The following is a 24,083-nucleotide window of genomic DNA, read 5'->3' on the forward strand; positions in this document are numbered from 1 at the left end:
AGAACATCAGACCCTACCACTCTTGCAGGTAATCCCCTTACCAAATTTGACATGCATAATACCACATAATACTTTCATATGCATGCATCTCAGAGGAGGGATTGATGATGTCTGCGTCTTGGAGACGCCAGTGCACATTTTACGCACGGTGCCAGTCTGTTACACTTACACACCAGCGGCCAGATGAGGGAGACATACGGCTTCGGGACATGTCGAAGTATCCCGAGTAATTTTTATAAGATTTCATTACCTCTTTCTTCAACTGGAAATACTACAGAGCAAAACGCAGTGCTGCCTTCGTCTGGCGAAAGCGTTTAAATGTGTTTATTTTTATTTTTTTGGTGTTGTTGATTTTTAGAGAGGAAACGGGAGTTCAAGGGGGGGAAATCTGGGTCCGACTGTTGTGCTGGGCGTTTTATGATAAAGCGTGTGAAGCGTACCGTCCGTCAGCCAGCAGTCAGTCATCCAGTTCAACATCACATCAGTCTCCACTGAACTCCAGCTGTCACTTCGTGTCCTCCGCGTCTCCTCGAATTGTCCAGGTAAGAGAAAATCACCGCTGATTTACTCAAGTTATCTGTGAAAAGTGTGTGAGCCTTAAGTTTTCTGACGAGCCGGATTCTGATAGACGTGCGTTTACCAGCGCTGTCACTGTTGGCTTTTTTTTCTTTTTTTGGTTGAAAAAGAAAGTAATGGCGAGGACTAAAAGGTGACTAAGGAATTCACTTCGATACGTTACTGTTTAAAAAAAATAGACGAGAGTGTTTCAAAAGAATGTAGAAAACATTCGTGTGTGTTTTCTGCGTGTTTATTTGTACATATGCTGTGTGAACATTAGACTTATGAACATATTCCATGTTTTCATGACGACCTTCCGTCAAATCATGTCATATTAAGCCATAACGGTCTACTGTATTTCATATCGATGTCTGGTTACAATTTGGAACCATAAATCCCATAATTAAAATATATGAAATACCACCTGACTGTACCTTACACCAGTGCACGAGTGTCTGTAACCTGCATTACAATGTATAGTTTGCCTGATGTTCATTGAAATCATTGAGTTGCCTTAAATTCATTGCACTATTCACAGGTTTTTAAAGTTGCACCCTTTACTACTCTATCACTGCTCCTTAGAAGCCATGCTTTAGATATTGTACCCTTTTTTCTTTTTTTTTTAAAATTGTCACCTGTACAGAGTGGCACAGCTACTTTCAAAGCCACCCTCACCCTCTGCCCCCCTCACCCTCCTCCTCTTCCTCCTGTTTCCAAATGCTCTCCTTTGAAGCGATGATGCCCCATCTGTCATACGTGAGCAAAGAGAGACCATGCTCTGCTCTTCTCAATTACTGAATTCTCCTCATGCCAGCTCCGGTGGGACAGGAGGAGGAGCAGGTGGGTGGCAGTCAGTACGATCAATCAACATGAAATATTCAGCTTTGAATATACACATCATTTACTACTGCTGCTGCCGTCCTTGTTAGAAACACCCCAAAAACAGTTGGGGCGTCTGTCTGAAGCGTTTTGTAACTGGGACCATGTGTACACTGTGTCACAGTTCCTGATAAAACAAAAAACAAAAAGAAAATGGGTCTATGTATGTTGAGGGAACACCATCTTTTTTTTCAGTGTAACACTATGGCCTGTATGGAGACTGGAGGGGTTTTTGAAATTATTATCATCATAATTGAGAGGAAATTAGAGAGAGAGAGAGGATGAGTGGATGAAACTGTATTAAATGTAGCGCCACAGCCGTTTTCTCATTATGCCGCAGTAAATTCATACAGCTTACATGACAAAGCTCTGCTTGGCAACTTTCTCCCCTGATAGAAGCACTTGTTTGAACATGAGGCACATGATTTGAATATCTGTAATCCATGCTGAAATCAACAGGCCAGATGAACTTTTTGGCACCCTCTTACCACCACATTGAGTAGGATTTTCTTACCCCAAAAATGCCAAAGCTATTTAGACTTAGGCTTAAAATCACTTCAAAGAAAAAACAAAAAAGCAAGGCAAAAGTTATTTGATTTGCTTTTACCGTGCAGACCGCAGAAATCCTGGAATTTTTTTCCCCCTTTATCAGAGAAAAATCTGAACCTTTCCAATCATTCAAACTCTTCAGGAAACTTTTAATCTCCTAAGTGTCTGCCTTGTGATAATAATATCTCTGTGATGTTGCCTCATGAAATTTGCCCGAGTACCATGGCCCTAAGTATTTGAGCTATGAGGCAATACAGTGAAAAGCATAGCCCCCTCATATGAGAACACAACAGTGAATAATTAATAACCTTGCTCCCAATTCCAGGAAAACAATAGCATATTGTAGGAACACTGCACTAATTTAACTAGAGGAGAAAAAAAAAAACAGTCGACAACTTCGACAAAATGTGGAATGCTTCACCATTGTTATGAAGCATGTCTGCATGAGTTTTGATCTACTTAGCCACTGTGGCTCTACCACTGTGTTGCATGTGCATATACTGTAGTGTTGCATGCTGTATGATATTGTAGTGTAATGTTGTTTGCCTTTGAGATTAATCAGAACCCATTAAATACCCCCTCTCTCACCTGCTGGCAGTATGTGAGGTGGAAGTGCACATGCAGGAAGCTATTTTCCACAGGCCTCCTCTCTTGGCTGTCAGCTCCCATTAAGGGGGAAGGTGTCATATCTGTAACACAGCTGAGTGCAGATGGCAGAGTGGAGGGGATGGCTCACCGATTTAAACAATGATTAATGAACAGAGATGGAAAACAAATTACATTGGACTATTGGAGGCAGGGAATTGTTTTTATGAAAATGTTAATTGTGTCTGCCAGGCTGTTACCAGGAGTGGGGGAAGGGTGTAGTGAGGGCAAGGCAGTGAGGCAACCAAGGGGCTACTGATAGGACATCTACTACTCCCCTGGCTCAGATTATCGGCGTGTCTCAGAATGCAATGTTTAATACCGTACCTTGGCTTTAAGACCTCTAATGTGCCATAACTTTCAAGGTTTGGCTTTTTATGATGAACCCCATGAAGAATTGTCGCCCACGACTGCACCAATTAGCGTTATCTCTAATAATAAGTGGTTGTAAGTGACGAGAGAAGGCGCCCTGTTCTAGTTGTAATTATTGCAGGCGGGTGCAGCTGCACTACTTAGGGAGATGATGATAATTATTTTTCTTTTTTTTTTCATTGCGGGTTGATTATTTAAGAGCATCATACACTCATCAGAGTAATCAGGAGAGAGTGATTAGTGAAAATCCACGAGGCTAACAGCTGCCACATTAAACACTTGCCTCTGTTGCCAACACACAGAGGCAGAGCCCTTCCACAGGACAGAGACGAACGAAAGCACTTCACCTTCAACTCCAGGACCACATGTGTTTGTTAGAAAGTCAAGGCTGAGGGCACACAGAGAATTAGAGTAAACAGAGCGCCCCATGAAAAGGCATGTTGTTGTGCACCAAGGTCAATCTTCAATGCTTCAATTCACAAGTACAGTGGCGCGCCGAGGGGGAGTAAAAGTTTGATATGGCATTTTTGGAAGTGTGGGAAATCGAGGTAGTTACTGTGCGGTGCCCTTGCCCTCCTTCTGAATTGTCTCACATTGTATAAAAATAAGTAAACTCTGAATGCTCTGCTGAATGAGGGCTGCTCGATAAGGCTTGTGATCTAACACCCGATCTGATGCAGAATCCAAAAAAACAGTCTCAAGTAGAGATGTGTGCCACGGCCATGTCCGGTGTTCACGCGGCGTTGCTTGCCACTGTGTAAGGCCTGCTAAACTAAGGGCTAATTCTCTTAGCCCAGATGTTGCCTGAGCACAGTCCTGGGATCCCACTGGGTTGATGAGCTCAATCAGTGAAATGATGAAAAGATGATTTTGTCCCTGTAATTACAGTGTGTAAACTACTTAGCTAGGATTGCAAAGGAAGTCATTTTCTAATTACGCTGGTACCCCGTTGTCTAATGGTGGATGTTTTGTTGTTTTAGAGAGCGCAGGAGAGAGAGAGAGAGAGATTGAGAGGAGGAACATACAGTATGTGTATGTGTATGTGCGTGCGTGTGTGTGAGAGAGAGAAAGAGGGGTGAGAGAGCGAGGAACTTCATGAGGGGCCTGTGCTCTTCTGCTGCGGCTGAAAAAAGACCATCACAAGGGCAAGATGGCTGCCAAATGAGAGTTCATTGAATTATCAGCCCAGTTAATGTGCCTTGGATTATGCTCTTTGTTTGTCAGTTTTTTCCTGTAGATGCCATAGCTTAATGAGATACTGTAAGTGGCATTACCAGGCTCCTGCTGTGATTTTGTGATGACTCGTTTAATGACTTTTGTCTTAGTGCCTCCAAGTGCTTTAGCAACTGAAAGTAGACACATCTAGTTTTTCCCTCCCATTTTTGCCATCTCTTTGCCGTTTTGCAAACATTTAGCACTGTGATAGACAGACACGATGTAAAAACCAAATGATTGTGTCTCTTTAAACGATATAGTGACTAGACTTTGCATTGGCAGTCCTGCTTTCCTTGCACCAGAGGAAGTTGTACTTCTCGAGAAAGCAAAACATGTCAGTATGTTGCGGACTGAAGAAGCTCCATTCTTTGAGATCTGTGTGAGTTCTGTTGGAGCTGGCTGCCGTCCTGCAGGGCCCAACCATCTGATGCAGCCTACACCATGTGGATAGGCTTCTCTTGTGCAAGGCATCCCCTACGCACCCCACACTGTTAACACACCCCATCGTACGCCAAAGCTTTGTTTGTGTCCAGAAAGAACAGGTGGTCTGTGCAAACAAGATCAACTGTTCACACATTAGTGATTTAAAATACATTCTATATGCACGTGCCTGTTTGTGTGTATGTGTGTGTGAGAGAGAGAGAGACAGCATGAGAGAGTGGGTGTCTTAGCATGTGCACGATGAGAGAGTTGAGGAGACAGTGTTTATATTTCCTTGCTTTGTGTGTGACTGCCTTTGAAAGCATCAGAGGAAGCTCATGAATGCAAAGTTTACATATGACACACACACACACACTAGAATGAGGCTATGATACTGCATATTTCCTCCGGTACACTCATGTATACTTTACTTAGTCATTTGCACATCATTGCCTCCTGCGTAAATATGATTTGTGAACAGTTTGTCATTTGAAAAACTTGCAGTGAATTAGTGAGTATTGACATAAAAGAGGAAGGTTTTCCACCAAGTCATAACAGGTACAAACACAGCTGGTCACCACTAGTCAAACCTGCTGTTTTCAGTCTGACTTGCAGTTGCTATACCCTGTAGCTTTTAGTATGTTGTCAGAGGAACTTATTTCCCCTCTGTTGCATTCAAGGCCACTAATCTGCATTACTGAATGAGACAAACAAAATTAATCGAAAGCCTCCTTTCACTGAACATGTGAAACTGCTGACTCCCGAATAACTGCACATCACCACTGCACCACATGCACGCCAGATTTATTTTTACAGGGCATAAGCCAGATTTTTGATAGTTGTAAAAGGAGTGGCATAGATTTACTGCATCCACAACAAATGTGTATGTATTCCTTTATGAGTTCTTTAGCTATTACTCACAAGGAGCTAGTTTGTCAGTGCTGTGTGTGCTCTTTCTGTGCTCTGTACTCCCGCAGTAATGAATGGTGTTGGTTAGACTATTCTGTCTCCGTCAGGCTTTTGGGGGGCCTACAGAGAAGCTCCTATAGGGTTTCATTAATCTGGCTGTCAGAAAGTATATGGGTGCTATCTTTTGTACGGGTCATGGTGGGCAGCTGTGTTACCACTGCCCTCTTCCTTGTACAGGCTCTTCACCCCCTGACAGGGTAGTCCACAGGATGGTTGGCTGGCTGATTTGGTGGGTGGGCATGTGGGTGGAGTGAGAGACACAGGGGGCATAATGCATGGCACGGGGCTTTTACTGTCTGCACATAAGCCTGCTCTGTAATAATGAATAAAACAATTGTTATCTGCAGGCTGAGAAGTCAGGGAATTCCAGGAATTTTGAAAGTCGTGATCTCTTATTATGTGTGATTTTGAAGTGGGCAGAGGCATGTTACAAAGAATCTAGGACATCAACAATTATGTATAGCACTGCAGTGTATCCTTAGCTATTGTATATGAGGCAAGGCTGTACATATCAGACTGTACCATTAGACACGTATTTCATTAGAATGTTATATCACCACATACGTACCACATTAGTAACTGTATGAATGAATGAAGCTTTTATTATTGTGTCATACCAACAATTGTGTCGAGCAGACAACACAAATTCATGGAGGCTCAATCCAGAGTGTTGTGTGTATATTTTCAAGCAATATCCCCCCAAAAAAGAGAAGAAACAGAGAAGTCAGAAGAAATACTAGTTAAATAATCAATCTCTCCTTCTTTTCCAGTCTTTTGAGACAAAGTGAACAAACTTAAGCAGACAAAAACTGAACAATCAGACCAACTCTGGATCGTCTGTACACCAGAGTATTTCAGGGTTTTGTCCTGCCATTTCATAGTGAATTGGTACTTTTAAATCATCACACCATATAAATAATACATAAGAAACACATTTAAACTTTTGAGACTGTGTTCTCAGTCAAGTTTCCAATCAGACAACCTACTCCTGTACTTTATGTTATCACACTACCTACTAGTTTTTTCCACCTCTGCTTGAGGTAATCTTAATTGTAGGTTACATTAGACAGGTCACTGTAACTGTTGGTTGCAGGCTCATGTAGCTGTTTGTGGTGCATTCTCAGTAGTTTTCAGCTCAACTGTCCACATAAATTATTAATGCTTTTTAACTGCTGTTAAAAAGACACATGAAATATGCAGCTCTGATCTATAAATTTTATTCATGTGTTTCATTCCGGTGTCACCTAACTATGGATTTACAATATTGTCCATCCATCCTAGCTGACAGTGTGCTGCAACTACAAAGTAAAAAGATTATACATCCACCCCTCTTGTAGATTAAATACTGAAATACAGAATCCTTAGCCTGACTGCAGTGAAAATAAATCTAACAATGTTTGATACTGTCATAGCTAAAATCTTCCAGAATGCACAGCTCCCAGGGCTGGTTTAAATGTGTACGTGTCACATTTTTCTTTTATTGCCTGTGCTAAATCACACCTGCTCCTTGTTCGTCTACGCGTGGCCACACCTAAGAGGCGCTACTGTGACACGATGCTTAATAACAATCAAGCACTCTCTCAATCTGCACCAAAAGAGCCTAATCCACTCTGACAGAGAAAACACCTGATGGCCCTGCGTGCTGCTCCCTATCTCCCCCAATTCCTACACAACCTACACACACACACACACACACACACACACACGCACACACACACACGCACACACACACACACACACAATGTTTTATGCCTCCTTGCTATGCTTAGTTAATCAGAGGAATACCACTTTAGCAAATATGAAGTGGATCTAGTATATGCTAATATCATTCGCTCACTTTCTCCCTGTCAGATGTGATTAGGTCAGACCTGTATCCTTACATTGATCTCAGCTCAGAGAAGACACACTGCTCACACCAGCCATGACTACAGGCACACCAGCTCTTTATCAGTGTGGTTTTGTGTACAATGTTTTCATGACAGACAGAGGATGCTATAGACTACAGGCAGCAGCAGGTGGCTCAGACTCAGCGTCAGACATTTTATTTGGAAGGCCTTTGGTTACACTGAATCCAGTGTCTTGATTTTGAATAAGGTTGTGTTCAGTTTGGGTTACTGTCTTATTACTTTGCTCACTCTTGCTATGATGAGACGTGACAGCCCGGTGTGTGCATTGCTTAACAAAAGAAATGCACACGCAGCTACACAGTAGTCAAAGTTAAATCATAAGATGCTGCATACGCAAAGCCATTTGAACTTGAGTCTGATCAATCATTATTGATTGGATGCAGACTTCAGAATGGATCCTCTGTACACCATTACACATCCAAGGCTACAGTACAGTAATGACATTAATAGAGGCAAATGCAATAATAGTTCAAATGACCGTAATCCTTGAAAGTGTGTGGGAGGTCGGTGGGGGTGGGTGGGGGGCATCTTGTTCTCCCCCCTCTGTTCTGACTGCAAAGGAATACCAGGTTAAGAATTATGAGGTGGATCTAACGTATTCTATTATAATTTACTCACTTCTTTGCTGTCAGATATGATTAGGTCAGTGCCATATGGTTAAATTGATTTTTGATCTGCAGCTTAAAGCAGACACACTGCTCACACCAACCCCTGCTGCCAGCCTTCTAGCTCTTTATCTGTGTGGTTTTGTGTACATCATTTTCATGACTGACTGAGGTTGCAGTCCAGGATGATGTAAGCCTGTGTTAATTCAGTGTGGACAGTGCGGGCTTTGTTCTGTGCCCTTTGGTGCTGCAGTAGAGCTGTGCAGGGCGCGCTTATGTGACCTCTACCATTGTAGCACGATGTGAATTTGAAGCTTTGTTTTGCTGCTACAGCTGAATCAAAAAAAAAAAAAGAGAAAGAGAGAGAGCTGGGCAGGGGAAAAGTGTGGCATATTTTAGCTTTCCATTTGGATATCCTTCCTTTAACTTTAGTTTGCATTTTTGCATCATTAAGTTGTTTATTTTCCTTAGTACTCCTGTGACATAATTATCCCAGTACAGGTTTTATTCAAATATGCAATAGACCTGCTGAAAAAGCTTAACTCTTTTACTTTAATCTTTCTTTAAAGCATTTCACAGATTTGTGAAATGCAAAGAAGGGCAAGTAGAAGCAGACAGTCTTTGATGTTTGTGCTGCCTTGGTATTGTGTGTCAGTACAAAATGAGATCTAGACAAAGATTTTCACCTTACCCTTTAGTAAAGATGAGATATTTGTTGAGGAAGCCTATGTGGTTTGACTTAATCAGCATTTTCACAGTCTCCAACAATAATCTAAAACCACAGGTATACTTAACACAGGATGAGGAGAGTCAGAACCTACTTTGCTCTATTTCCTGACCTATTTGTGGTGCATCACTGGCATTATACAGCAGTTGCAAAAGTACTGATTTACACACTTAGCTGACAGTACATAACTGTACTTTTACATTTTACTCACCTGTAAAATGGGCTTTCCAAGCTGGAAATTGACGTATTTGAATACTTTCTTTGTCTTGGCAGAATTTTAATTCACTGAATGTTCCTTTTGTTTTCTCTTTAGGTCTGAGCTACAACAAACAGACATTTCATCTGAGCAGCATGAATCTACATCCTGTTTCAACTGAATAAGAGCAAACAGTCAGCATACAGTTCACTGCTAACCTTCGGACTGTCCCACATAGACACTCCTGACCACCATACTGTAACATCAGCCAGTCCCTAAAAGGACAGCTTCATTACCCCATCCACCCATCCAATTAGAAGCCAGATGGCGCTTCTGGCCAATCAAATAATGGATGCAAGGATTCTCAGCAGTATGAATGGGAGAGTGGAGCTTTCCCAGTTTCTCAGAGTTACTAATCAGAGCATCGTCTCCCAGGTAAATTCTGCCCAGGATGACAACCGCAAGAACAGGAAGTATCCTTGCCCACTGTGTGGAAAGCGTTTCCGCTTTAACAGCATCCTTTCCCTTCATATGCGCACACACACTGGCGAGAAGCCTTTCAAGTGCCCATACTGCGACCACAGGGCTGCACAGAAGGGCAACCTGAAGATACACCTCCGTACTCACAAGCAAGGCATTCTGGGCAAAGGCCGTGGGAGGATTAGAGAGGAAAACAGGTTGCTTCATGAGCTTGAAGAAAGGGCAATACTGAGAGACAGGCAGATGCGAGCCGGTCACGTTAGCCAACAGCAAACATCTAATTTACCCCAACTTCAAAATCCCCAGCTGTCACAGACCGTCCAGACACAAAACCAGTTCTTAGCTAACTCTGGTGCAGCAGAGAGCCAGCCACATGCATCCACATCCCCTAAGGGGACTACCATCCCTGATGAGCCCATCCAGCCCCAACCCAATGGCTTCCGCTGCTCTTTCTGTAAAGGAAAGTTCAGGAAGCAGCAGGAGCTTGAGCGGCACATCAGGATCCTACACAAACCCTACAAATGCACCTTGTGCGACTTTGCTGCCTCACATGAGGAGGAGCTCATTGGCCACGTTGAGACGACACATATCACCGCGGATTCAGGCTCAGGACAGAAGCCTGCTGTAGGGCCTGGTGACAAGGGGAAGCCCACTGGTGAATTCCCCTGTGAGGTGTGTGGCCAGACCTTTAGTCAGGCCTGGTTTCTGAAGGGTCACATGAGGAAACACAAGGACTCCTTTGAGCACTGCTGTCAAATCTGTGGTCGTCGTTTCAAAGAGCCCTGGTTTCTCAAGAACCACATGAAGGTCCACCTCAATAAGCTTGCTGCTAAGAGTAATCTCCCTTTGGAGCATGACTCCTCTGTTAACCTGAGTAACCTAACGCAAGACCATCAGAGCAACCTCTACTCACAGTACATCTCCCGCATTCACAACAGGTTACTCACGGCTGAGAGAGCTGACCATCCAGATTATAACCAGATACTCAGCACAGCAGGTGTTGACATGAAGGTTAGGGAGATGTTAGGGAGGATGATTTCCGTTGGTCCAGGCCCTTTGACAGATGTAGAGGGCTCCTCATTGTTGGGTTTAAATCATCTCCACCCACCCCTGAGCTCCACTAGCATGGAATATCTGCAGAAAGTCATGTCTAATAGAGATACACTCAACAGCAGCAGCAGCTACCCAGGCTGGCAGATCATGACACCAGGGCTGCCTATTGAACAGCAAATGTTCGGTCCTAAAGATCAGCAGCAGTGTTCCTCCTACCTGCCTGAGAGATGTCTCCCTGTAGACGATGGGAAAGTGTGCCTCAGTGACCCAGACACCAAGGCCATCAGCAGACCTGGTAGCCCCACCAGCGTGAGTCATCATGGGCCAACGGAGATCATCACAGAGACAGGGAACTCCCACTCCACCAGTGCCCTGGACCATCGACCACAGTCTTCTTCTCCAGCTACAGGTAACAGAGTCAGAGACAGAGTCAGAGAAAGCATTTTTCTTTTCCAAGGCTATTTTAAGATCTTGTTAAAGGGGCACTCTGACGATTTCATAAATTCAGTTTACTCAACACTTGACTAGAGGAACTGCTCAGCCTGTGAAAACAGCTGGGTAATTTTTTTAAACTAAAAGTCAGCCTCTGTTGCTTCAGTTTTGAGCATTCCTTTTTTTTTTTACATTACGTTTTTGCTTTTAATGACTGTATAAATCAGAGAGGCAAACAAAAAATGTCAAACCAGCAACTGTGGTTTATGTGGAATGCATCTTCACCCATGGGCTACTTTTACCATCACATGTCCTGCAACGTTATGGAGGTGACATACTGAATTGCTGGAGCGTCTCTTTAATATTTTGTCTGTATTTTTGCAGGATTATCTCTAATATGAGAATCAAAGTGACTCGTGGCTAAAATGACAGGAATGAATAGACGTCATTAGTGCATTGAATATCAGCTGAAAATATCACAACAAAAGATCAAATTAATCCATCTCATAATCTTTTACATGTGTTATTATTTTCTCAAAAAATATATAATATCTAAGTGACAGCTGTGACCTCATCTTTCTTCCTTACTTACTGTAGATGGGCATGAAGCGCAGGGTCAGCAACACCACCACAGACATTACTGTTACCCACCAGGACTTTGTCTTCCTTTTAAAGATAATGGCATCATGTTGAATTGTAGGGATAATTAGTACCCTCTATTTTATATCCGTCACATCCCCACCCCTTGCCTACGGGGGCACAAGATGTTAATGCATGCCATCTGGTGTTTTTAATGATTTGATATATACCACCCAGTGATTTTTATGATTTGATCTACCACCTGGTATTTTTATTGATAGTCTTCTGTTCCACCTGGTGATTTGGATGATTTGGCTCTCTGGGTAAATGCCTTTCTTGTCATGGCATCCTGCTAACATGTTATCATGAGCCTAAATTACTGGTATAACAGCGTTGTTAAGAGAAGAGAAGAAAAATAAATCTAAACTTTTGTTCTGTTCCCTCATAGCTTGTGACTATGGTTATTTCCTTCCAGTGTTGGAATACTGGTGTCATGTACATCCGTATGGTCTGATGCACTCTTGTGGGATTTGATCCAGTATCCTCTTAAATGATGGCCGTATAGCAGAGATAAATGGATCAGGTCTAATCTCATTAGATGTTTTGTTTCCATATTGTACACACATACTGGTATCTGCATATTTACATGTAAATGCTCGCAGTTTATGACCAAATCCCTCTCCGGTTGCTCTTTAAGAAACATATTCAAGCTCTGTTGTTTTTACTTCCCCTCCTCTCCCCTATCTTCAAGACCATACGGTGTCACTTCCAGAAACATTTATGATAGCTGGCTAGCCGAGGATTTGAGTGTGCACAGTTCTGGGATGGCACATTCTGTATCAGACTCTAATTTCAGTCAATATTAAGCATGGAAACTAATTCATTGTAAAGGTCAGGCGTCATTGCTTTAGTCAATGATGGATCCGGCAGGCTCTCTCTCCCCCTCTCCTTCTCTCCTCTCTGTTCTTAGTCCTGTGTAATGGTAGACTCACTCTGGGGGCTTAGCACCGCATTGTTTAGCTCTGACAATATATCCCAGAGACCTCTGCAGCTGCTCCCTGCGCTCACAATGACAGATTAATTAACACAATCACACGCTGCTGGCCCTGGCTCAACACACAGGTCTGCTGCGGGACAGATAGGTAAATCCTACACATATGGAGAACACGCACCACTTGATGAGGGTTTAATAACAGGGATAAGTTTTTTCGGAGGTTGGGGGTTGTAACTGATCAAGTCTGTCTGTCTCGATGGTTGGATGTGGAGGAAAAGAGAGGGAGAGAGCGAGTGTTTTCTAATTCAGGAGAGCGGAGATGCTGAGGAAGAATTACCACTGCCAGATGTTCAGCTTGAGGAACATTGATTAGTCCAGAATTACTGGCTGCATTATTCATAGTCAGCCTATGGTGGTCATGAAGTTATTGATGTCCTCAATATGGATAGCAAATATAGTACAGTCATGGCTGTCACAGTGAAAGACGCTTCTTTGCTTGATACATCCAGATACAGTGCTGGATTTAGATTTTTAACTACAAATACCCAGCATCTTAAATTAGAAATCCCGCTTTGATTTCAATAGAGGGCGTGTGTTACGAATTACTTCTCTCAATATCTAATCAGGACAGATTTGAAAATGCACTTTGCAATTGCACTTTAATTATAATCTGAGATTAAGAATAACGACTCTTCTTAAAATGATAAACTAATGAAGGGTGCATGCTTCAGGCCTCTGACCTACATTGGACCAGTTAGATCCCAGCTCCGAATAAAAAACATGCCCAAACATAAAATGCTCTGACAGTTATTAATTAGTCCCATTCAATACTCTTAACCTCAAGGTCAATGAGCAGACACCATGTAATGATGTTGTCCCCACATGTGTTTTGTCCCTTATTTCCTGCTTTTACGCTACTTTTACTGTAAGCATTAAAGCCAAGAGAGCCTGAAATGATAAGCGTCTGTAAAACTGTGAATGGTAATATGAGCTGTGGTTTACCCAGAAACACAGATAAAGCAGGCTGCTGTACAGAATATCACTTTCAATTGGCTGTTCCAGTTACATCAGCCTATTCTTTGCGACTGTTGACAGTAAAAGCATCTTTTAACTAAACGGGTCCTTATCTAACTCGATCCTGTGTCGGGCTTCACAAATTCAGCTCTTATTCAGAGATCAGAGTCAGTCTGACTGGTTTGTCTAAACTGATTACCTGTTGGCTTTTCCTTCTCCCTCTCACTTCTGTCTTTTAATCCTCTTTTTAATTATTATTGCAGATATGAGGCTCAAATTAAGCTCAAAATGCTTGTTTTCCTAGCATGCAGATAAAAAGATTTACCCAGGGAGTTCTGAACACCTGCCTTGAAATATTGTTCCACCGTCTCCTGAATGCCATTTGGCTTAATTGACTTGGAAACGTCCCAAATGCGTCATTGACTATGTGGTCTAATTAATATTAATAATATATGCTATTATAAACATCAAAGAACATCTGGTGCCCCTGTTTTTCTCACCAGTCTTGTGTGTGACTCTCGCTCTCACTCTGTTTCATCTTAAACCAAACCAGCCACCATGTATCTCTGTTTTGCATTTCAGGTGCTTGATTGCATATATAGAAAGAGCCAAAGCTCCACTGTATGTAGAGTTTGATATCTACAATATAACTGCCAAATGCCTATGTAAGCATATAGCATGTGAGCCCGTGATTGCATTGACTGTGATGTATGGTTGTAAATCTTAAAGCCTATTTCCATATGAAATGAATCACTTGTCCAAGCCCAGCTGCATGCTTTTTCCATAGACACGGCTCACTTGAGGCATTTATTTATTTATTTACCTTTTTCCTCCGCCTTGCACATCCAGTAAGGGCGGATAACTCATACGCATCACTTCATTAGATGCTCTGTGTTAGGTGAGAGAGGCTGGGGTTTGTAATGATGCAGTAATTGGAGTTTTGCTTGATAAATCTAAGCTCTAAAATTACTCCCCTCACATAATGTGAGCCTCGGCAGTGTAAGTAAATCTTAAACTGATTAAGTTAGCATGAACCAGGCAATCACAAAGATGGCACCCATCCAAAGGAAGAGAAAAAAGGCAGAGTCTTCAGTCTTTGTGTTGTTTTACCGCTCTCATGTAGGCTGGCAAATGGGTTTAGGAAGGTCCACGCTGAAAGATGAGGTCAGATATATGTGTTTTCTGCATTTGGAGCTGGCCGGTAATGTCATCGTAATTTAAGCCACAGAATAATTGAGATATATAGCGTGTCTGAAAGAGTTCCATTAAGCTGTTTGAATTTTTTTGTCTGTTACTGGAGACAAGGGTGTGGCACTGTTGAAGTCTCTTTCCCGCTCTTGCACAACCACGCACGTCGCCACGCTCATGTAATGTGCGCAGACATTAAAAAAAAAAAAAAAACAAAACATACTGTACACACTGTAGGTAGGCAGGCACACACACACACACACACACACGCACGTCTGTAGTAGTACAAACAGGGATGAGTGTCTTTAGTTCAAGGACATGAATTTGCCATTTCAGCTGAGATTTTTCAATTTCATTAGGTTGAGCTCTATTTAATTAATACGTGGGTGTTATTTTACGATTTAGTACGTTTGAAATAGTAAAAAACAGCCCTCTTTTTACTACCATTCAGCTCACAATGGAGGTTTTTCTATTAAAGTTGGAAACAAAGTAAAGTAACAACTACAGATCATTAGATTTAGATTTACCTCAGTGAATTACCTCAGGGTCAGATCTTGAGGTGTATGAAATTGATATTTCTCTGGCGGGGATGAATCACTGTTGTAACTCAGATATTAGTCCATTAAAGAAGAACAATAAGGCATCAATATGCATAGAATTAAATTAATGGTGGTGGGTTTATCTCCCTATCCCAGACGCATCCCTAAAAGACACAGTATAATGTATGACCTGACCTTCAAATGCCAGGAGAGTGTTGGGCAATAAACTGCCAATATTTGTGGCTTAATGGCGTCGGATGACTTTTACTGTAATTGGAATGGCAGCGAAACAGCTGGGCTGTTTAAAGACAGTGCAAGGCTGAGGTCTCAGACAATCACTAACTCAAAATGGTCACAGGGAGTATGTTTAACCCTGGAGGGTGTTTCTGTGATAGCTATAAGGATTAAACTGTAGGTAAACAGAGGGAAAAAGACATTTAAATTACCTTTAATTAAAAGTTATGGTGTGCAGGATCAAATCTTGTATCCAGATGGATATTATTCACTGGCTAAAAGGAGAAAAATTACCCTTTGTCATTCTCCACAATAATACACTTTGTACTTTTTGAATTATGTTCCTATCGCACCATTTTTCAAGTATGAAGCAAAAATAAACTCAACTACAGTACATGGTGCAGTTAATCAGAACCGCTCACATGTTGGACTGTTATTTTTGACTGGGAAACCCACTTACTGGTTTTGATGGAATGGGGTTTTTGTCTGCGACATCTGCCTTGTTCTGGTTGCTTTACAATTTCACTGTTTATTATTTCTGGAAGAATCTTGTTTGGTGTTAACATCTTTGGGTGTATTTATTGCACATGGTGGTGGCGTCCATACTGTAAAATGATGGATCACTGGAGCTGAAAGCTGATTACAAGCTTGATTTACTGCAGGGCAGTGCTTAAATCATTCAACTCAGCCTGGTGTGGGATTGCAACATTTTTCATGTTTAGACAACGGTTGTTGGTACATACTTTTCTTAGAACAAAAAGCTCAGTATGGCTCACATACACATAGTTTCCTAATTTGATTTGGAATGTATTATGTTTTTGTTGTTATTGTCTGTGTTAGGTGAGAAAGTCTACAGGTGTCCACTCTCCAGTGACTACACCACTGCACAGACAGCCTCCCTCGGCTTCCATCTGGAACGCTACCACTTCCCCCACTGGCAGAGCAGCAGGGAGCTTTCTTCTCCACTGCAGCCCACCAGCAGCAGCAGCTCCAGCCCCAACCCCAAGCTCAGACCCAGATCCAGGGAAGACTGGAGCCCAGCTGCAGGTCACTATCTTGGTCTGGAGAACCACAGTGAAAACCCCTTGCTCATCAACAAGCAGTCTGACCTCACTGACAAAGATGGGGGTGTAGATGGCTCTTTACCTGCTCAAACCAGGAAATCCCAGTATGAGCCCTTAGATTTGTCTGTCAGGCCAGAGTCTGTCATGTCTCATTCAGCCATGTCTCCTGCTGTACTAGTACAGATGTCTGGCGTTTTTAGTAATGGACTCTCCTCCTCCATTACCCGTCGGCTACAAAGTTACTCTAATGCCGCAGCTGAACTCAGTGTGAAACCTGCATATCAGTGTGACCTTTTGGTGCAGGGAACAAAAGAAGAGATGAACGCTCAGAAAGGAGGCTCCACTTGTCACGATGGTGAAGGTGAATTTGAGAAATCTGAGCAAGGGAGGGAGGACAAAAATGACGATGCTGCCAAGTGGCAGATGATGAAAAATAATGTCCTGGAGCCAGAGGAGCTGGGACAGGCCAGTGCTGATTTCCAGGGTCTTGGTGAGAAGAAGCAAGACAAGCCAGGCCAGTGGGGCAGAGCTGTGGCCGAATCTCCCATCTCCTCTCTGGAGAACCTGACTCCAGGACAGGCTGAACCACTCCAGCACCAGGGCAGCCTGCTCTCCTTCCTTAGATCCCAGGGGAGCCTGAACAGTGCACCTGCCAGCGCACACAAAGCAAGTCTGAATGGTGGGGGGAATATGGAGAAGGATGTTGCATCAGGTGAGCACCAGCTTGTATATCATATATGTTCAATCCAGCTGTCACAGTTATCAAGATGTAGCCAATACTGTCTCCAGATTTTAAAGTATCTACTGCCACCTAGTGGACAAAGACTGGTGCTTCCCCCCCCCCCCCCCCCCCCATCTTATCTCCTTTAAGATGCAGTATAACAACCCCATCTGAGTGTGATAGACCACTGCAGATGGTAATATAACAATATTACAATTAGTTAATTTAATTCTATATATAATCAACTGACTGGCGCACTGGCTGTACGTTTTGTACCAATGTGTGACATTGTCAGCCACAAGATGGCTGCTATAGAAATCAAAAAAAAGTTTTTGGCAGTATCTCAGCCCCTCATCACCTGACAGCAGAAGTGTGAAGAGTGAGTGTGAGTGTGTGAATGAATCATGCCAATTACGAACAACACACTCCCCTTATACTTACAGCACTTTAGCTTTTCTTTTTTTTCCCCTTTCCAGATCTTATCTCTGATCTCAAATAAGGGCTAAAGAAGACACAGGTGTGTGGCACTGATTACCCCTACACTTTAAGGGATGATATAATCTCCTTGTGTGATAGGTTACAAATCGCCCAAGCCAGTGGAGCCCACTGATGGAGAGGCTTAAGTTCTTGTGATGGTGTGATATGCTTGCTGAGTGCAGATTTAATAATGCTGTCTCTCAGGAGAGGGAATCCAACAGCTGGGGTCTTTGATATGCATGTATTATGAGTGCAACATGATACACCTTCCCTCTGATCCCCCCTCTTATTCAGAAACTCAATATGTTCATGTGAAAGACAGGAAAGTGCCTGTCAACTCCATTAGGGATTAACATCTGTTCCCTTTCTTTATGATTCTAACAGCAAGATGTAGTTTTGTATTTGATTGTACAGATGGTTATTATAATATGCCGAAAAGCACCCCTCCCCTTCAACTTCTGTCATAGCCGTCACACTGTTCATGTTTCTTTCTTGCTTTTATTGCATATAATGCTGTTTGGATTGAAAAATTAGATAGGATTTAGAAAAGCTGGCAGTTTTGAGTCGTCTCTTGGCAAACCTCATTTTTTCAAATTTCTTCTCTTAAAAATCTCAAAGCAATTGGCATCATTAAACATTTTTTCCCCCTCAAATACAACATATTTTACTCTAACTATTGCTTGTGTTTTTCAGCAATCTGTCCATTGTATTGTTAACTGCAGGGAGTCATTTCAAGTATCTCTTGCCTTTTACTTGCTGCAGATTGATGTACCATATTTTTTCTCTCCCAGAGGAAGTAGATGTCAAAGACACAATAAACACCTGTCAGTCAAACTGGACACCGAGACAGGTAACTGACATTGAGAGTCCATTGAGTGTCCTCTAAAACTGAACTAAGCAGGTGGCCCGGCAGCCTGTCCTGTCTGCAGTGCTGACCAGGTGGCTTTGTCATGGGGCTGTCTCCTGTTGCCCCCATCCTCTCCATACTGTATGGCACGTCGAGTGGCATGGTGACATATTGCCGGGCAGTTTGGACATGGAGTGATGTGTTTGTGATGACAGTTCAGGTCGGCTCCAATGTGCCAGCAGTGGTAATTGGCCAGATGGTGACCTCTGGTTGAACCTGTCTGCATGCTCATTAGTCTCACTGAGCCCTCCCTTGTGTTTTAAACAGAAAGTCTCCTCTCTGCACTGCTCAGACAAAACCGCTAGATGGCAACATTTACCACTGTAACGGGTAAGATGCCGTAGGCTTCAAAGATTTTTTCTTCACCAGGTATTATGGCATGCATTCATATTTCACAGGCACAATGAGGACAACTATTTTTGAAATTACAGTCATGCAGCACCACAGATGCCTTGAAGTTCTGAGTTTTATCTAACTTTGAACTAGTTAACCAGTTAACTAAAGTAGCTGTCTCTTGTGTGGCATCAAGATCAGGCCTCTCAGACGCATGAGAAAAAGTGAATATGAGAAGATCGATAAAGAAAGGATTAAGAATGAAAGAACACAGAGGACAGGGAGAAAGAAAAGGCCCTGATTTGAAAGGTTGAAAGGGGCGAGTCATTATCTCATTGTCTGACCTCTGTATACCCTCCACGGAGAGGGTGACAGAGAGTGAGAGAAAAGGAGAGAGAAAAGGAGCGAGAAAGATCACCATAGATGGAGATAGATGGAGCGACAGCGAGGTGAAAGAGGAGCGGTAGTGCGGCTGTCTCCATGAGCAGATGTCGTTTGAGGGCAGCGAGAGGGCATCGTGGCCTGCCTTTGTGCCGTGCTTCTCCCCATAGAGATAATGAAGGGTGGAGCTCTGGGAAGGATGTGCAGTCATCACTCACTGTCTGTGTGCCATCAGAGCTTAGGCCTGTGTCATCCGTCACCATTCAGCTCCTCTGGCCCCCGACGGCCCCGCCACTGTCATCATGGTCATTATGTCAGCCTGTAACACACAACACACTCTCACAGCACACACACACCCACACACACAGGATTACATACTTGCAGACGCAAACATATACGCGTTTACAACCTCACGCAAATATGACTATTAGGACAAGGTGTTCTTTGAAATTTTTTGATACTCATGTTGACATGATAATTGGGTTTCAAAGCCAATAAAACACTTTTTTTCTATGTCGTACTTTGGGAAACATAAACAGGTTTTTCTTCAAAATACCATCCATCAAACAAATAAAGCCAAAGTTAAAAGTTGTCTAAATACAGCAAAGAATTGGTAAAATTATAATTTAAATCAATAAATAATAATAGTTTTTAAAAAGGCTACAAATCTGACTGGACATTTAATTTAAACAGCCCTACCTATTGCAGTAGTACAAACTTGTTCTCAAAGGAATTGTTTGGCATTTTGGAAAATATTTCTGAGAGTTACAAAATTGATAACACTCTCATATCTGCTCATATCATAACATACATAACATAGCTACAGCCAGGAAATGATTAGCTTAGCTTAACACAAAGAGTAGAAGCAGGTAGAAACACTTCCCCTGGCTCTGTCCAAAAAGCATTCTGAGAAGGAAAGTGTTCAAATGGTCGTACAGTTTTTAAACAAAATGTTGGCCAAACTTTTTTGAAAGACAATAGCGAAGGTGAATAGTGCAATTACAACCCAAACTGTCGGCTGTAAGCATTCATCACATCTACAGTAAACAGAAGTCTTGGTTCATCTTTGACCTAGCATGCTTGCTATAGTTGTGTGCGCACACAATTGTGGGGTTATCATTATTTCAGGTGTCCTCACTTTCAGTTTTACTTCTAAGTAAAGTGATTCAGATTATTTGGCTAAACTCCTAACTCATTCGCAGCCTGTTTGATTTAGTTGCTCTGATGTTGCCGTGTTCCCAGATCTTAGCCATCACTTTGATGAGTACAGTGTTATCACAACAGATGGAAATGATGGCCAAGACTATGAAAATCTTGTTTTTCTTTTACTTTTGGCACATCTTCACTCTTTCTTTCATCACCACGTCGTCCCACCCCTCTCATTTCCTGTCCGGTCTGTTTGTGCATCAGTGCACGAGTACATGCATAAGAGTGCATGTATGTTTGTGTGTGTGTGTGTGTTTGTATAAGTGTGTGCGGCCAGTCTGAGGCTGTGGCTAGAGCAGCCTATGAATGGAGGATCATGTGGTGAAGAGATGGATGGCTCAGAGCCCACTGCTGTCTCCTCTAATTGTAAAATATTAGTTACATTAGACTCTCGCCTGTGATTAATGGAACTTATTTGGAGGTTGCCCTCTCTTGGACCTCCCCTCTCCTCTGGTGGGAGGGAAGAAAGAACAGCAGATCCAGGAAGACGGGGAGGAGGGAGAGAGAGAAAGGCGATAGCGTCAGATTGGGGGGGTCAAGCAGGGCAACAAGCGACTGATGTACACACAGGACCTTTTGGCTTGTTATTAACCAACTTTATGAAAGTGTAATAGGGTACAGGCTTGTCCCTGTCGTTTGAGTGCTTTTACAAGATTTTAACAAGATTGAGGGAAAATTCACTTGGTTTATCAAGTGACAGCAGATGTGTGAAAATTGGGGAAGTGGGGTAACAGTTTTATATTTCTTTACATACAAGAAAGCAACTTTTAAGTTTCGACAAGTGAGTTTAAGAATCTGAGATGTTTATTTTTTGTCGCCCAACCCTATTTCCTGTTTTTCCACCTGGGGGACGTTGAGGTGAGACAGGTGGAGTTTAACACGCACCACAAACTGCTCAGGTACCCGAGTTTTGACAAAGCTTTTCTTTTACTGTTGTTCCTCCCAGACAGCTCCCCCTCCCTCCCTCAATATACTACTCTAACTCTCTCTCTCTCTCTCTCTCTCTCTCTCTCTCACTCACTCACACACGCACGCACGCACGCACGCACGCACGCACGCACGCACACACACACACACACACACACACACACACACACACACACAAACCCCTCTTTGCCATCCTGATGATATTCAGATGTGTCAGGCCTTATCCTCTCTTTGACTAGTGTGTGAATATGTGTGTGTGTGTGTGTGTGTGCGTCCTTTACGGCCATCAGGTTATTATACACCAACAGATGGAGCATTACCTTTTATTGCTCACACCTTCTGTGAGTTTTCCCACTATTCCCCCCAAAAACACCTTTTTTATGTAGATGTGAAAGCGAGTGTTCAGCTGCGTGCAGCTGTCTCAGCTCTGATGAGGAGCATGATAGAGAGGAAGAGGCGAGGGTGGGGTGAAAAGGCTGAGACAGCCCTCAGTTTTTGGGAAGTGATGTCAAATGACATCAGCACATAATGGTTTACTGTAACCATGAATCACAGAAAAACACATTGAAGTGTTAGACAGAGGGGAAAAGAGAAAGTCATTATATGAGGTAACATCTCAAAAATAGCACCGCAGTGAACAAGGACACATGGCTGTCTAGGTAGAAAGGTAAATGAGTCATCCAGCACAGTTTTTGTTTTGATCTCAGCAACACCTTCAGGCTTTGGTGTCATGCTGATTTTTATTGAGGTCAGATAAACTTCTGGAAGCTATTAACGGTTGGTGTCTTAAAGGTACATTGAGTGCTGTGCCATGTAGGTTCATATTATTTGTAGTGTAGTTATGTAGCGGGCGCTAAAGAGGGGGACAGACAGGAAGTTTTGGCATGCCTTGCCTCCCAGCTGCAGACGTCTGTCATTCCTCAACTCAACACTTGTGTGTGTGTTTATATGTCTGTGTGTGTGTGTCTGTGTTTGTGTTGTGAGCAGGAAATGTGTTACAATGAATTAGAACTTGCTGCCCTTTTTATAAAAACCTGTCAGCTCATGGAGTGTCACAATGTTTTAGTAAAGTTGGGGTGTTAGAAAGTGCAAATTGTTATTATGAGGCCAAATCAGTGTCACAGTTTAGACTATTTTATTTTTATTTTTTTTACATTTTTCTACTTAACCACACTGACTTTAGCACATTATAACTAATGGAAAACTTTGAACCCCTCTGAAACCTGCAAACTCTAAATGTTTGAGTGTGATTTTTTTTTTCTCTCTGGCATTTCAGAGACTCAGCGTCAAAATCTAACTTCTCACCTGCCAACATCTGGTCTAGAACACTGGAAAAACAACCTGCCAGGAATTGTATTTAATATCCAGAATTATAAACATACATTTTTCACAGAAATCAATCTCATCCAGCTCATTTTGAAAAAAAAAAAAGCTTCACAGACAGAAACCTGTTTTGTGAAGCTTTCACCTGAGCCAGATGTATTGGTTATCTTTGATTTGTTTGGCTTGCAGTGGTCAGCTGGGACAAAGTCTGAGTGCAAGTAAACTGTATAAACTGTAAAATATTATCATCTTTAAAATTGATTCTTGTTGATATTTATACATTTGTCATTCTCTAAGTCATCATTTCAGACCCTGATGAGGTTAAATTACTACAGACTGTATCTATATTAAGTCTGTTTTCTCTCTGCCCTTTACTTTTCTCTCTTTCCTCTACTTTTTCCAGCTCAGAAGCCATTCCAGTGCAGATACTGTCCCTACAGCGCCTCCCAGAAGGGAAACCTGAAGACCCACGTCCTCTGTGTCCACCGCAAGCCCTTTGACAACAGCCTCTACCCTGACCGACGCCTCAGACGCTCGCACGCGCCCCAGAGGCACTCCAGATTGCCTCCGAGCATCGCGGGAGACAACCACGCGCCAGGGAGAGACCAGATTGGCATGACATCACTCTGTGGCACTTGATGTTGTCATGGCAACAGCAGATACAGACAGTTATGATTATTGTTTTAGCTTCACCTTGAAGGGGTTAGGATGATTGAGATTGTTAAAAAAAAAAAAAAGAAGTTAACCAACCTTGATGTACATTCCAGTGTTTACTTGAAGAGCCACAGTACGTATTTATCTGTAGCAAAAGAAGCTGCCTATAATAATAAAGTCCATTGTGATGTGAAAGTGTAGCGGGGGTATTTAGTGCCGTTCATTTTGTCAAAAGTGTCCAAACGATTTACTTGTGTTTACATGCATCTATCAGTTCAACACTTGTCTGATAGGGAGAATGTACCGTGCCTGCCCAGAGCACTTGTTCTTTCATCCAGTAAATACCCTGTGTTACATTTTTGTAAATATCGCTCGATTTCCCTTCCAGTCCAGAAGTCTTGTCTATCTGTCAGGATATGGTGCCAGATGTTCAGGCTTTAATCGCGGCAGATGTAATGAAGTAGAATGTTGCACATCGGAGCTTCCATTTGTTCTGGATTCCACTCCAGGGAGAAAGCCTCTCTCACATATAATT

At 42.5% G+C, this 24,083-nt stretch overlaps 1 protein-coding gene across 1 annotated transcript; it reads left to right on the plus strand.

Annotated features, from left to right (window-relative positions):
* The first annotated feature begins 209 nt into the window (after positions 1 to 209).
* Positions 210 to 23,660, plus strand: LOC121181939. Its single transcript, XM_041038170.1, has 5 exons — positions 210 to 217; positions 359 to 542; positions 9,325 to 10,984; positions 16,396 to 17,331; positions 23,298 to 23,660. The coding sequence occupies exons 1-5, from the start codon at positions 210 to 212 to the stop codon at positions 23,531 to 23,533; spliced, it is 3,024 nt and encodes a 1,007-aa protein (XP_040894104.1). The 3' UTR covers positions 23,534 to 23,660.
* Positions 23,661 to 24,083: the final 423 nt, after the last annotated feature.

Source organism: Toxotes jaculatrix, chromosome 5, assembly GCF_017976425.1.
Source record: "Toxotes jaculatrix isolate fToxJac2 chromosome 5, fToxJac2.pri, whole genome shotgun sequence".
NCBI classification, from domain to species: Eukaryota; Metazoa; Chordata; class Actinopteri; family Toxotidae; genus Toxotes; species Toxotes jaculatrix.

Bases quoted from the DNA above. Each gene is read 5' to 3' on its own strand.
- LOC121181939 (XM_041038170.1), top strand. The intron at 543-9,324 runs GTAAGAGAAAAT...AGTCCCTAAAAG, and splicing joins CGTCTCCTCGAATTGTCCAG to GACAGCTTCATTACCCCATC. The intron at 10,985-16,395 runs GTAACAGAGTCA...TGTCTGTGTTAG, and splicing joins GTCTTCTTCTCCAGCTACAG to GTGAGAAAGTCTACAGGTGT.